General features: G+C 44.4%; 1 protein-coding gene across 10 annotated transcripts in view; it reads right to left on the bottom strand.

Annotated features, from left to right (window-relative positions):
* Positions 1 to 1,423: 1,423 nt before the first annotated feature.
* Positions 1,424 to 15,583, bottom strand: part of TCF7 (transcription factor 7) — a 104,642-nt gene continuing 90,482 nt past the window's right edge. For 4 of the 10 annotated variants that reach the window (XM_019478459.2, XM_019478461.2, XM_019478460.2 and 1 more), the window contains 3 exons: positions 15,469 to 15,517; positions 14,249 to 14,321; positions 1,424 to 5,664 (listed from right to left, as the gene is read on the bottom strand). In XM_019478459.2, coding sequence (XP_019334004.2) covers positions 5,343 to 5,664; positions 14,249 to 14,321; positions 15,469 to 15,517 — 444 coding nt within the window. In that variant the 3' untranslated portion in view covers positions 1,424 to 5,342. Of the gene's footprint in view, positions 5,688 to 14,248; positions 14,322 to 15,468; positions 15,518 to 15,583 lie in introns of all 10 variants that reach the window. The other 6 variants (XM_019478462.2, XM_019478465.2, XM_006262159.4 and 3 more) reach the window with 3 other exon arrangements.

Here is a 15,583-nt window from a genome sequence, read left to right as displayed (position 1 = left end):
GTTTCTAGCCATACAAAATACAAGTCAAAGAGAAATTCTCTTGCTTTTACAGTATGGCCCCTTCTAATGTGTGCCAGTGTTCTATTTCATGTGACCATAACATTTTGTGCTGATCAGGTAACAATAACAAAATCTGTCTCAATGTTTGCATCTGCTATTGAAACTAGAGACTTGTACCATTCTGCCGTTGCTTCGGCTATGAAGGGTGCTGTCCTTGTGACTTAGTATGGTCACAGAGAGCTTCTAGCAGTAAAATGTTGGAGAGTAGCTGGGCAATTCTGTTGGATCTTAAAACCTTCCCATAGATAAAGCCTGATAATGGGAATTCACCAATGTACCTATCCAGCTACTGGTGCACACTAATTCAGAAAAAGGCACTTGATGCCTTGCAAAAGAAAATCTGGGCAACTACAACGGTAGAATAAACCTGGCTAGCTTTCGCCTGTAGATGGTACTTGTCGTTTCCTGCTTCTACAGGTCTATTCCTCAGTATATCGGAGCAGACTGACTGGCTTCCTCCCACAGCGAGTCTCTCGTACCTTGGCTAAGCACTAATAAACAGTCTGAATCCTGTGCTCTTTCAAAACTCCCAAGAGTTTACACAACGGCACTTGGGAGCTCAAGTTGTGGCTTCTTGTGCAGTTCCATTGGTTTGCAAACCAGCCTGAGGCAACCTTCCAAAATGCACGCTTACCTGAGAGCCACTAGTCTGTACTTCCTTCATTTCTATGTTTCCAGTTTTATGTTCAGATAGTGTATCTCCACTCTTGACTTGAGGATAAGTGTCCCTTCTGTGGTCTTTAACTTTTGTACAGATTACATCCAGTAGTTACCCTTGGCTTTGATGCTGTCTTTGTAGGGAGCACCTTCTAGATATAGGTTTGGAGAAGTGGGTGGCTTAGGAAATTATTACAAGACTCAAACCTACATTTAGAGTCTGCATAAGCCAGTCCAAGGGATTGAGAGGTTAAAGCATTATAGTAGCAGTTGAGTGGTTGTGCTGTTAGCAGACCTGTTACTTCATAAATTACAGCAGCACAGGCAGCTGCAATAGGCATTTTACAATCGAGGCAAAAAGCATGCAAAGAAACTGCTTTGCCTGACCTGCTTTCATGCTCTAAAGCAGGCTGGAATAATTCTTGCATTGCTGTAGTTGTGCCTTCCTTGGCTGGGTATTATACCTTGGCATAATCAGGAATGAGTATAGCTAGTTTTTTTGCTGAGGCAGTGTGAAAAGATGAGGGCAATCAAACCAATGTATGTAGAAACAGATGATTGTTTCAGCTGCTGCTATCCTCCCTGTTGTTAGCTTCCTCATAGGAGACTACATGCAGTTATTCTAAAAATGCCTTTTTCCACGTGAATAGTGGAAAAAACTCCAATCCTCTTAATGTTTTTGAGAGAAGAATTTGACGAGAGATCATTTTATAGGATTATAATCTCCAGTGGCTCATCCTGAATGGCCATCCTGGCAGATTATTTTATTTATAAAGCTATAAACATATTTTGAACATGAAAGCCAAAAAATACAAACTCAAAAAAAAAAAATACAACAAATGATGGATAAGTTGTTGGACAAATGAAAGTACAGCTGCAAAACATTTATCCCTGCTACATACATAGTGGTTTTACTTGTTTTAATGAAGTGGTATTGCCATGACTTCTACATTCAAACAGGTTTCAGGATATCGAATGTATAATTAAATGGAGTGAACTTGCTGTTTAAGAACTAAAAATATTGCTGCAGTAAAAACTTAAGGGCAAAGTTCTATTTTAAAAAGAAAAAACAGAAAGTAAGTAACACTTTATGTATCAGTTCTAAAGACATACTTTTTTTGGTATTTTCTCTTTTGGTTTCTGTTTGTGTAATAACACTATAGGATGTTAAAATGTGTATTTATACATATGTTGGTGTACAAAAGGCCCCTGAAGGTCTTTCGCTTCTTGGTTTAAAAAAAAAAAAAAAAAAATCAAATGATGCTCTCAGTTAAATCAGTATAAACAGGAGTTGGCAATAAAGGCAGAAAACTACTTTCATGCTGCCGTAGCTTGAGAGTCTAGAAGCACTGGGGTCTGGAGAAGTAATAACTAAGAGCAGGGCAAATTTTATATTCTGCATCAAACCAGAACAAGACTATGTGATCTAAGCCCTTCTAATAGTAGTGTACATCAGTCAGTGAATGGGTGTAACTGGCCCTGGTTCCATGGGTGTGCAAATGCCTCACTTAGAAGAAAAGCTATGCCTGGAAAATAGGTGTGTTTAAGCCAAGGACCCACTCGGCAAATTCTGTAACAGACTGGACAAATGAAAAGCAATTGAGAACAGAAGTTGGGATATAAAACAGCCCTTTTTCCACTTTAATCTATCCCTCTGCCATGGCAGACCCTCCAAGTGCTTCTGGGCCAGAGTTGGGCTTAAATTAAATTAAACAGATGCAACTCCCAGTGACCTCTGCATGCAATGGTAGCTGTTCCAGTTTACTCCAGTGGCCAAACTTTGGACTAATGGTACTTGTGCTGCTGCAGGACTCTTTCCCCCATAACATCCACAGGTTAGCTATATCTGCTTTTGCTTTTGGGCACTTCCTGTTAGAGGTTTGAAGTTGCATTTGTTTTATACAACCACAGAACATAAGTTGTTACACTCAGTTTTTTTTACTTGCTTGTACTAGCTTACACAACTGTTGTCACAGTAATAATGTAGCTTGACCTTCTCCAGCACTTGATGTCAAACAGGGAAGATACTTTCACCTTACACTGGGGAAACATGACTGATTTCAGAGTCAACTGGAAAGCTGGGGATAAATCTTTCCTAGTCCCTTGCTTTAACCACTATATTGTGCTGTCTCCTGAACTGCTTGGCAATCATTGCTAGCAAACCGAATATTGATCAAATGCTGCAGAATTAATCCTTCTGACTGGGATTAGCACAGGTGTTTAAAGTATGCTTGGCTTTCAATGCAGATTATGCCAATGGTCTGATGGTTACATAAACTCTCTTTCAAATGTGTGCATGCTTCTGGGATTACGGTCTGTACACAACAAAAGGAATACAGCAGTAGCTTTACATCTAGCAAAAGTTTGCATGGATAATTCCTGACCATCCCTCCCCCCATCATTCTACAGCAGGGGTGCTCAGCCTCTGGCCTGTGCACCAGATCTGGTCTTGAGGGTTTCTGAAGGGGGGGAAAAGTTGACAGCAAGGGCGCAGTGTCAGTTTCTACTACTGAAATCCTAAGCCCTGTGCAGTGGGTTGGAGCTGGGCCACATCCCTCCCCTCCCTCTGTCCATCTGGGTTGGGATCAGGCCACCTCTGCCCCCTGCCAGTCTGAGCCATGCCTTCTTCCCTCTCTCCACTTGGCCAGGTTTGGGACGATTGCACTCCCTCTTTCTCCCTCTCTCTTCACCCAGCCATGGAGGAACTGGGCATTGCTCATCTGGCCCACTGGATGGAAAGATTGAGCACCATTGTTGTAAAGGAACTTCAGGTGAAAGGGACTAAAATGGGGAAAATCCCAATAACTGCTGCTCTACACAATACACCATTGTAACTTCCAGCCTTTGATACAGAAAGCTATTGAAAACAAGTTTGCAATGTAAGAACAGTAGATTTTTGTGGTGGTGCCTTATGAAAAAGATACAAAAATATTTTGTAGTTAAAAAGGTCCTTTTTAAATTTCTTGCAATACTGTAATAATATTAATACTTCATTAATGTGTATAGCCTTTTCTAGAAAAAATAGATGCCCTAATGTGTTGTTGCTCCTCTCCTCATCAGTCTAGGATGTTTTCAAAATAGGAGGCTTGATTTTGATCTCAATGAGCACAGTGTAAGCCTAGAGGAACTCCAAGGAATGCATTTATATTACTATAGCAGGGTTGCTATGGTTTTATTTTTTTCCATTTGTCAAGCTTAAAATATAAATAAAATAGCAGAAAACCTTAGATGTTCTTCAGCTGGAGAGAACGTATTGACACTTGACAGTTGGGAAGGTGAGTAGACATTAGAAATTTTTAATAAAATGTACAGTGCATGGTAAAAGCTGTGCACCAGCTCATCAAACCAGCTTTTGGGGTTTGCTTTTAGACTGGATAAGGTGAAGAGTGGTGTCTAAGGTGCAGAGCAGTGGCAGCTGGAGGATATAGGAGATCCAGGCCCTGCATCAGTGAGACTGCTGCCCACTCTTTATGTCCCCCTACCTGCTAGGGGGAAGAGGCAAATGAAGTGTGGAGCTAAGTTTCATGAGCATGAAGAGCATTGTTGAATGAAGCGTATGTCTACTTTCTAGCCCCACCTCTTGCTTGTGACAAACACATGGGTGCCTTGTGAATCACCTCTCAATGCAAATGTCATGCTCTGTGTCTGACTTGGTATCTGTGCATGCACTTGCACGGGTATTTTAATGTCCTCATGCACCCTGCTGCATACTTTGATTAACAATAGCAGGGCCTTCATTGCAAAGAGGTGGCATGTTTGAGTGTTTTCAAGCTCTATTTTAGAAACTTTGTTGTTTATAATGAACAACCTGGGCAGCAATGAGAAAGCTACACTTGACTGATGCACTGCTATAGTATTTCAGAACAAAAGAACACCCCACAGTTGGATCTTGAAGCGGCCAGCTCAAGCTTCCTGGACTGCCTGGTACATCCTCTCTCTCGCCCTTCATCTACCATTCCACATGCTAATGGAACTTGACATGCTGGCACAGACAGCTGTTACCTGTAAACAACGATTCCTGTTCTCAGACAAGAAGTTTAATAATAATATTCACTTCATTCTTTTAAATAATCCACCTTTTCTTATAAGCCAATCGTATTAAAACCTAGCTTTGCTACATTTAATCTCAGAAAGGTGGACTTAAAGGAAAAAAATGCTCCTGTTCCAGCTTTTCCAGCTGCCTGATTATGATAGCTACAAGAGATTTGTGACTGACTACAATTCAAAGCAGTTTGGGCAGCATGAAAAGGAAACCAGTGCTTAAGGTAAATAGCACATACCATCTACTGCAGCAAGCTAGGGAATTAGATTTTGCTTTCTGCTACGTTAGTAGATGATGCAGTAAAAATGAAGCTCAGGGTGGGGAGAAAAGGTTCGTTTGCTGATTTGGTGCTTTTAATCTTGGTGAGTATTCCTACCTTTTTACTGAGCGAAACACTGAACATTGCAGCATCCTTGATTATTTGGAGGCATGGGATACAGTTGTCCCTTGACTTTGAAAAGGCAGTCTAATGGCATGATGAATTGTTTGGATGGGCCTCCAGTCTATTTCAATGGGCAGCAAAACCATGTGGTGAAAGCAAAGTGCCCAATGCATTAGTAAGTGTTTAACTTGGAGCGTGGTACTATGTTCCTGTTGAGGCCAGGCTGTACTCTGAGGATTCACTGGATGCTACTGACGTATGAGGCATAGATGAGCACCTTGAGGTCAGTCTGGGTGAGGGGGTAGCAGTTTTGATGTGAACAGAAATAGGGAAGGGGTTGGTTTGTTCTCTCTGGGTGAAATCAGCAGGGGTAGTAGCAAGCTTGTCTGAAGTAAAAGCAGAAGATATGCACTGGAGGGCATCCAGAGGAGAGGGAGGGGAGTCTATAGCACTTCCATCGGAAGAAACTGGGCTGGCACAGCGTCCTTCTCCTTGTAGGTACCGAATGCACTTCTTTTTCCTCCTAAGAACAGTGAAGAGAGTTATCTGTAAATAAAGGGTGAATTTATAGTGTCATATTTACAAGTGAAAACAATGCAGTATTCAGAGCAAACTGAGGGCACACAGGTGAAATCTGTGCTTAATGACAGAATACCAGATTTAAAGTCTTGTTTAGTCCATCTTGCACCCAACAGCCTTTCTTTTCTTCCAGGCCTGTTACTACTATTGCTCTCTGCTTTCTGTTTTTCGGCCATGTATGTAGGCAGTCAAACTCAAGGTATTTGGCTGACCAATTGGATGTACTACGGCATCGGGGACCCGCAGCTTGCTCACAATTTCTCTGGTGTAAATTCAAAGGATTGTCAAATAAGAGTATAAACAAGCTGAAGAGAATGAGTGACAAGCCTCTGGATTCACTCCAGTGAAAGCAGGAGCCAAATTCAGGTTAGATTAGGCTAGTCTAGTGGAGGCTGACAAGTCGCTCTTTATTTACATTCCAATTCCAGTTCTTCCCACAAGGTGGCAGCATAACAACATCATTAAACTGGATGTAAGGCTAACAGGTAAAAAAATCCAAAAGACCAACAATCAGAAGTCATTCCTTTTTTTGTTTTCTTGCCACTAAAAAAAACTGAGATAGTTTAGGTTTTTTATGTAAGTCAGTAATTTTTAACCTTTGATGTACATTAACTGATGGTGTGCATTTAAAGTGAATCAATGAGACTATATTTAAGCCCCAGTGTGGAAATTGTCATGCCAGAGGATTGACAGAGCATGTAGAAAAGGCTGAAGTACCCAATGCCTTCTTCATCTCAGTCTTCACAGGCAAGCTGCAGCTGGCAGCACAGTTTTGGGAGGAGGTGAGCAGTCAACAGTGGGGAAAGAACAGGTTAGGGACTATTTAGAAAAGCTGGACATATACATATGGGGCTGGATGGGATGCACCCAAGGGTGCTGAGAGTTGGCTGATGAGATTGCAGAGCCGTTGGCCATCATCTTTGAAAACTCATGGCAATCAGGAGAGGTCCCAGATGATTGGAAAAAGGCAAACATAGTGCCCATATTTAAGAAAGGGAAAAGGAGGCTCCAGGAAACTACAGATCTGTCAGCCTCACCTCAGTCCCTGGAAAAGTCATGGAGCAGATCCTCAAGGAATACATTTCTAAGCACTTGGAGAAAGTGATTAGGAACAGTCGGTATGGATTCACCAAAGGCTCAAGTCATGCCTGGCCAACCTGATTGCCTTCTATGATGAGGTGACTGGCTCTGTGGATGTGGGAAGACCACAGTGGGTATAATACACCAGTTTTTAGCGATGCTTTTGATATGGTCTCCCACAACATTCTCACAGGCAAGCTAAGTACAAGCTGGATGAATGGACTAAGGTGGATAGAAAACTGGCTGGAGCATTGGGCTCAAGAGAATAGTAATCAAGGGCTTGATTTCTAGTTGGCAGCCAGTATCAAGTGGAATGTCCCAGGGGTCAGTCCTGGGGCCAGGTTTGTTCAATGTCTTCATCGATGACCTGGAAGATGGCATAGAGTGCACCCTTAGCAAGCATGCACATGACACCAAGCTGGGGGGAATAGTAGATATGCCGGAGAGTAGGGCTAGGATTCAGTGACCCAGGCAAATCAGGATTGTGCCAAAAGGAATCTCATGATGTTTAACAAGGACAAGTGCAAAGTCCTACATTTAGGTTGGAAGAATCCCATGCACCGGTACAGGGTGGGGACTGGCTAGTTGGGCAGCAGCTCTGTAGAAAAGGACCTGGGGGTTACAGTGGACAACAAACAATAGGAGCCCAGTCTGCCCTTGTTGCAAAGAAAGGTAACGGCATACAGGCTGCATCAGTAAGTGTGTTGCCAGCAGGTCCAGGGAAGTGATTATTCCCCTTTATTCAGCACTGGTGAGGCCTTATCTGGAGTACTGTGTTTAGTTTCCCCCACTATTGAAAGGAGATGGATAAATGGGAGAGGGTTGAGTAGAGGACAACAAAAATGGTGAGGAGGCTGGGGGACATGACTTCTGAGGGAACTGGGCTTATTTAGTACAGAGAGCAGAGGAGACTCAAAGGGGATTTAATAGCAGCCTTTAACTCCCTGAAGGATGGCTTGAAAGAGGATGGAGCTAGACTATCCTCAGTGGTGGCAAGTGACAGAACAAGGAGCAATGGTCTCAAGTTGCAGCAAGGGAAATTTAGGTTGGGTTTTAGGAAGAATTTTCTCACTAGGAGGGTAGTAAAACACAGGAGGAGGTTATCCAGAGAGGTTTTGGAATCTCCATTCTTAGAGGTTTTTAAGACCCAACTAGACAGCTTGTCTGGGATGATCTAGTTGGGGGGTGGTCCTGCCTCTAGGGGATCGGACTAGATGACCTCCTGAGGTCCCTTCCAACCCTCGTTTTGTACGATTCAGATTTTAAAGCCATTTTAATTGTGAGGGAGATTTGTCTACACAGGGACTTAATGTGATTGTTTAATTGAGTCTGCTGGAGCATGGCAATTGCCATGCTTGAACAGTCTCCTACATCTTGTGTATCGGCGTCCCTGTGCTTAAAAATGGCAGGGGTGCTTGAGCTAAAGCTTGTTGAATGAGCTTTAGTTCAAGCACCCCTGTTGCCATTTTTAAACATAGAGACACTGATACAGATGTGGCAGCTCTTGGAGCCACTCTAATTAAAGTACCACCCCACCACCCTTGGAGCATGTGTAAAAGTGCCCCTTATGTAGACAAGCCACAACTGCAGCTCTAAAACAGTCAGTATTTTGGGCATACGTGCATCAAGAAAATAAATGCCCAATATTTAATGCTGAAATGTAATGCTACTTCATAGTTACCCTCTTTTTATAAGTGGCCAAATAATCCTGTTGTGCAGAAGGGGTGTCTACTTGCTGTCTGAGTTGTATGCTGTACTTTGACTTGATGTAAATGGAAGGTAACCCCACATGCTCAATGGGAACTACACCAGCTTCTGTCAGATATGAATTTAAGGCATATCTAGGGTGTTGCCCATATTTAGGGTTAATTGTAACTTGACTATTCTTGTCAGCTACAAGGCTAGCCGCACTAGTACAAACTGAGGATAATCAGGGAAAGCTGCAATTTAGACTTCTATCCCTACTTCTGTATGAATCTGTGGACATTTCAGTTTGGCATGGGTTCCTTTGCCTGCTTTTCTAAGTCCTTTTGGAGTCTTGTTGTGGGTTGTTTCATGCCACTGGTAGTTGCACTTGGAGTAGTGAGGAAAGCAAGTGCTCTCTATATATGTATGCTTTCTGCAGTCTCTTGGCAATTGTGTAATATGCGTTGCCAAGTGTACCCCAAATTTACGTGGGGTACACTTAAGTAAATATAAATGAGAATTTCCATTGTGTGCAAGTTTGGCAACAGTTACTTCTGAGACCTATCTGGCAGCAAGCACAAGAGATGAATGAACATGAACTCTTCTGTATGTGCATCTTGAAGGGTGGCACAGTGTACCAGGGAGACCTGGTATGTATGCCATACTGACAGAGCTCCCCTTCCCTTCCTAGGTTACCCAGGGTGGAGGGGGTGAGGCACCTGAATAAATAGTTCAGCCATGGAGAGGAACTTCCCTATGAAAGACCCAAGACTCATGTCACTGCTCCAGCACAGCAGACATAGCTTCTGCAGAGACTTGTTCTGTTCTTGTGGTTGTGGTCTCTAGCATGGGCTTCTGTAGAGCTCCCCACTGTGCTGCAGTAATGTGCAGAATAGGTGTGGGGCCTGAGCACAGGAAGCTTAAATGCAGCTGGGAGGAAAGAAAGGCTCAAGCGTGGAGGTAAGGGATTTACCTCCTTTTTATGTAATACATCAGTGGGAAAACCGGTTACATCCATTAGTACTGAAGTGACCTGTGATGTCACAGGCCCCATCACAAGGAGGGCCCACAAAACTCATTTCCTACTAGCCCAGCTGCAGTTGCCACCCACTTGGGAGCCTCGTTTTGTTTTGCTCCAAGTCTTTTTTTTTCTCCCTTCCCTAAGAAAGGGTGGCTTTAGGCATCGGCTTAGTAAGTAGCCATGCACAACTCTTCATGTAAGAATCTCTCCATCTTTGGAGCCATTCTGAACTGCGGCCCATCACTTGTAGAGATTGTACCCACTTGGTTTCATCCTCTTCGAGCCTTTCTGTGCTTCCACATTATGATTATGAATCACACTATGATTCTATGATTATCTCTGGATCCCAGAATGTTTTGCTTTGGCTGCTGTGTGGCCTCTGAGATAAGCATAAAGGATTCTGGGCTGTATCCATGACTTGAAGGTGCCTAATGGCCACCTAGGGCAGGCAATTACTTGGGCCTGCAGGCCACATGGGGAGTTTTGGTGAGTTGTCATGCGCTGGGTCAGCACCCCTCTTCTGCAGCAGCTCACCAGAACTCCCTAAGCAGCCCCATCCTGTTCACCTGGCCCCACAACCTGCCCAGACAGATCCCAGCTGGGATGGGGTTGGGGCTGGGATTGTGGGACTGGCCCTGTCTACCTGCCTGTCCCACTCCCAGATACAGTTCCCCCGGATCCCAGCCTCAGCCCCATTCTGGCCAAGTGCAGAATAGAGCCATGATATATTGCCCACATGCCCCTGCAAATGTGCTGGTTTTCCAGGCAGGGGTGTGCAGGAAGTGGATCGTGGCTCAGCCCTGGCCCAAAGCATGTGCTTGCTCGCTTACACACTTGCTCTCTCTGCCTCCCCCTGCCATCCCCACAGTTACCACTTGCCCCTTCTCTCTCCTCTCTCTCTGTCCTTGCCCCCATCTCTGCAGCTACAGCACACCTCAGTCTGCAACATCCCAGTCCCTTCTGCAGCTTACACCAGCTCCTGCCCTGCGCAGTGGAAGCAGTGCCAGGTAGGTGCCAGCATGAGTTGTGGATGCTGCAGGCAAGTTTCCAGTGGGGACTGGGATGACTGCCAAGGACCAAAGCTAATGCAGTAGTGTCAGCTGCAGACTGAGGCAAATGCCCACATTCCCACCTGGAACCTGCTGGCCATGTCCACAGCTGATCCTGCTTCCAGTGCGCAGGGTGGGAGCTAGTTTATGCTGTGGAAGGGGATGGGACATGCCTGGCATGATCCAGCAGCCAGAGCTCCCGGCTTCCCATGTGTGAGATCCCATGCTTTTGTGGCTGCCCGCCTGTGGGCCAGTTGCAACCAATTGATGGGTTGGATCAGGCCTGTGGGTCATATTTTGCCCACCTGTGGCCTAGGGCCAGTGTTAGTCCTGAAGTGCTATATGAGGAAAAGATTCCCTGGCTCCTGATTTAATCTTTAACTTGTCAGACTCTGGAGGGTGGACCTCCTGGGTACTTGCCCTTGTACTAGGTAATTAAACCAAGGAACGAGGGCAAGGCAGCACCACTGCATGCCAACTAGTCACTTCCTCGGCTAGGAAAGGTTTCTAGAACTGCCCCTTAAGACACTGAGATTTTGATGCCAAGTACAAAGATCAGAAGGAAAGATGAGGCATACAAGGAAATTGCCTGAATGAGTCCTTAATCAAATCTTTGATTCAAAACATCCTGTTCTGTACCTTCAATGGAGTTTAATAAGCCAAGCAGCCATTATGGTGGGGAAATGTCAGAAAAAAACTGCTGAAGTCACAGGACATATTCAACTACTCTGGTGAGGATCCTATGTGGCCAGGGCAGGTCTCAAGGCCAAGAGCCCCTTGTGGGACAAGCCAACCCCCCTGAGAAGCATATTCTCCCAGAGAGTCACTGGGAGCAGGAGGGACTGCTGGGGTCATACAGCACCCCCTCCCCTGGCATCACTCCCAAAGCATATCTCCAGGGTTCCTGTTAGCTCAGATGCTGATTTGAGTGTTTCAGAAACGCACGTAACCGCCACTGTCCTTGCAGTAATGCCCCATGGCGATGTGAACCTCACCACCTTGCCAGTTTACTCAACTGTCTGGACTCTTTGAAAATGCTCACATTTGGCTAATATGTATTTTGGGCCAGGCCTTCCTACTTGTGGTAACTCTTCTTGGGGACTTACCACTCTTACAGTGCCCTGGCTTATTGTTTCTATGCTTTCTACTTTCAGTTGTCTTATAATGTCTCTTAAAACAGTATTGTGGGCCGTTTATGTGTCATCCTACTTTGGGTATTGTACAGCTTTTCAATATATTTTTAAAACTGTGGAGCTCTCCCATGTGGATTTATATGTAGTGATAGGAACAATTCCCCTTCTGGAGAAAATCCTGGTGACCCTTCCACATTATAAAAAAAGCTTCCACTTCAAGCCCTTGCTTAAATTCTGCATCTCAAAGTGCAGATAAAATGTAGCGCTCTCCATATCTAAGCAGGGGCTGGATTAGATGACCTTGTGAGGACCCTTCCAGCCCTATGTACTCTGATCCTGTGGTAGAAACATACCATGTCCTCAACAGTTAATATGATGAATTGCTTGAAAGAGGTTCACTAAGGTTAGGAACAGATGTTGCATTTGTCCTGGGATGAGTTATGTCTGTATTTGTCCCAGAACAGAAAAGGCCTGGGTTTGGCGTATACACATGCTGCTTTTTTAGTTAGGGTTAATTGAGTGGCTGAATGTGCTGCCGCTTTTCTGCCATGGTTCAGTGATGTAATTTTCTATTCGGATGCACTTCACAATATCCTGAGACAAAATGTAAGCACTGCTTGTCCCAGGACAGTGAACACAGGCATCTGAATGACTGCACTTTGTCAAAATGGTTTCTCCTGGAGAGGCAAAACCTCTGTTTTTGTAGTCAAAGTAAACAGATTTCATTAACTTCCTCTTAAGTGGCAGGGAAGGAGGTGTTTTCAATCCAACCATGTTCTATTTTTCCTCTTTAAAGCCAAAAGAAGATGAAACCTCTCAGGGTGGAACACTTGTCATTTTAGTCAGTTAAACCTGTCTCGCTTTGGGATGGAAATCCTCTGGTGGAAGTTTCTTTCAAAGGAAGGTGTCAGTAACAAGGAAGCATAACATGTCTGAAGCCCTTCAGTTGGCTGTGGTACATTAGTACAGGGAATTGCAGAACAGCTGCCACTACACAGGACTTGAGATATAAGGGGAAAAACAAGAAAAAAAGCATGCTAAAGAGCACTCCCGCAATGTGTGTTAATCAGGAAGCAGTGCTGGCAAAGCCACATGTTAGTGCTAGAGCCAAGTAAGAGATTTCAAATAACACAAGAGAAGATATAAGGACTGCCTTTAGACATAGCAGCCATGCTGGGTGGGAGATCTGCATTCACCACCTCAATCTGGTCTTTCACTTCCCAGCCTGGCATTGCTGGGATGACAGACCCAGGTTGCCAAAAAAGCTCTGGCTGTTTACAGTACAGTATTAATAGGATGCCAAGGGAGTTCCATCCAGTTTTCCTAGATCAGAAAAAAATGCTGCTTGCAGTGATATCATAAGGAAGGGTCATATGAAATCTGAATGGGGAATTCACAGAACTATAAAAATGTGAGCAGAATTACACAAGGAATAACAACATACAGACTCCATGCACCTTGAGAGAGGTTTCCCAGTTAAGAAGAGAATGCAAGGAGTGAATTTAAGAATTTGTTTTTATGCTGTATGATAGATTGGTCCCCTGGCCAGAACAACTACACAGCATCCTTCAGGATGCAACCAGGCAAAAAGCCTGCTTGGTGTGCTTTGCCCTTTTTAAAGTGCCAGCATATTTCAGGTTTTGCCAGACAGAAGAATTAACGTGGTGCTGTACAAACCTACAAAGCAGCAGACTGTCCTGAGAGCAATGCCCTTCTCCTTTGCTCAGGCTACATTTACTCCTTACAGAGTTGTATAGATCCAGAAGCAGGTCAGGAGTCTTTTGCACCTAGGACCACTTGAAGATACCCTGACCCAGCTAACTGTCCTCAGGTTTACTTGCCAGGGGACTGCTTCATTATTTTATTCCCTGGTTCATCACTTAGAAGTTCCTGGAGTCCCCACACAATCTCATTGCTTGGGGCTACTCCACTGTCCAGTGGCAGCATGGTATAGGGTTACTACAGAGATTGGAGCCAGGCTCCTCCCATGTATTTCAATTAGAAATACATGGGGAAAAAAGCAAACTTGAATTACTCCCTAGTGGCTATAGTAGGGACAGACACCCTAGCACCATAGTAGTGTCTGTGTCACAGGGAATCTCTAAAGGGGAATTAAAGCCCAACATGGGGACATTCCCTGAAACAGGGAGAACTAGGTAAGAAATGCACATTTATCTCCCTCCATTTTGCAGGGCCTCCTACCCTGGAGAGAGCCTCTTTTTTACCAGTGAAGTAGGAACTTTAAATAAATCAATCTGTGAACTTCTACATGACATTTGCTGACCCAGAACAAGATGCACAGGTGGGACTTCTTGGCTTTAGCAACACTGGTTTAAATTTCTGGTCATACTTGTGTGTGGACCCTTCAAAAATACCTGTCCATGGCCTTGAAACCCCAAGAAGGGCTTGAAGGGGGCAATCCTTAGCAATGCCATTAGTTTGAGTCAGGAGTAAGGGCAACTGTAGGAACATGCATGAAAAATAAAACCATACACAGCGAAAAAACCAATGCGCGCAGGGAAAGACGCTACAAGCAGAGTGGAGAGTTCTGATACACACCTGCACGGGCCGCACCAGTCCGTTTGTTGGTTGAGGCCAAAGCGAGCTCTGCATTTCTTAGGAGAGGCGGGATCTGAACACAGAAGCATGCGTGGCGAAGAATGGCAAGGCAGAGACACAGAGAGGAGGAGGAGCAGGAGGAAGAAAAGATGCAACATCAATTTAGCCACTTCAGACATAACTACCAGGCTAAAATCCAACTTTCAGCAACAGAAATATTCTGGCATCACCACTCCTGGAAAAGAGTCAGTGTTAGGCAAATATCAGAGTGATCTCCTCAGTAGGGGAGAGAAGAAAGATGTTCAGGAACTGGCCTCTTACTGATGTTGTAGAGTTTGTTCTTGCTCACCTGCAGCATCCCCTCCTACCTGTCACCTCAGCCATTCCTGCCACAGAGCCAGGCCCAGGCCATCAACATGCTCTTGCAGGAAACATGAGAAACTACCAGGAAATCCACTGCTGTTTATGGAACATCCGACTTCATTTTGAAACTGCCCAATCAAATAGCCACCTACTGCCTCCTGTGCTCAAATCCTTACCTGCTCCATGCCTGTCCAGTCATGGTTAAATGACCTGCCTATGAACGGAGTCCTTGGATTGAAATAAAGATGAGGGAAGTAGTGCAGACTAGTGCACAAAGTGTGTGTGTGTACGTGCTGTGAAACCTGTATTAAGGACCATCTCTAACAAACAGATCTCTGGAGTAAGCATACACATTAAAGTTCCCCAAAGGTTGTGCATACAGTTTTATTTGATCTTTAGATCACTTTTACTAGGAAATGATGCGTGGTCCCTGGGGTGGCCTTTAAGAGGTTTCACAGCAATTACTCACACACAGTATTGATGCATGCAAGAGATGACTCCCTTTTCACTCCAGAAGAGCGGTGACTTCCTGCCTGTCACAGCTTCTGGAGCATTTCCCCTGGCTTATATTAAAGATGAGCAATAGCCACAAGCAATAGCCTTTTCAGTTTCCATGAATCCCTCCTGTTCTAATTAAAATGTATGTTTTAGGAACAGGGTGAAGTTGCTTACATACAATTCACTGCTTTAGGAGTCCATCATACTTTTCTGGTTACAACAGCTGACAGAGTTGCTGCCCTCTGGTAAAACAAGGATGCCAACTACAACTGCTGCCTTGGTGGCTTAATTCATTCCCAGCAACAATGACAAAAAGTGACTACCGAGAAGCACACTCGGCTTTGTACCAAAGATTTTACCTGAGCTGGAGTCTTGCTGCTTTTCTCTTGTCCGTCTTTTCTTTTTTCCCTAGGATGCAAGAGGAAAAGCACGTCAGTGTCTGCTCAGAGACCTCATGCAGGCTGCTCAGTATTT

The sequence above is a fragment of the Alligator mississippiensis genome, chromosome 9, assembly GCF_030867095.1.
Source record: "Alligator mississippiensis isolate rAllMis1 chromosome 9, rAllMis1, whole genome shotgun sequence".
In the NCBI taxonomy this organism is placed as follows: domain Eukaryota; kingdom Metazoa; phylum Chordata; order Crocodylia; family Alligatoridae; genus Alligator; species Alligator mississippiensis.
The sequence above is the reverse complement of the archived record's forward strand: the minus strand, read 5'-3'. Positions and strand labels throughout refer to the sequence as shown.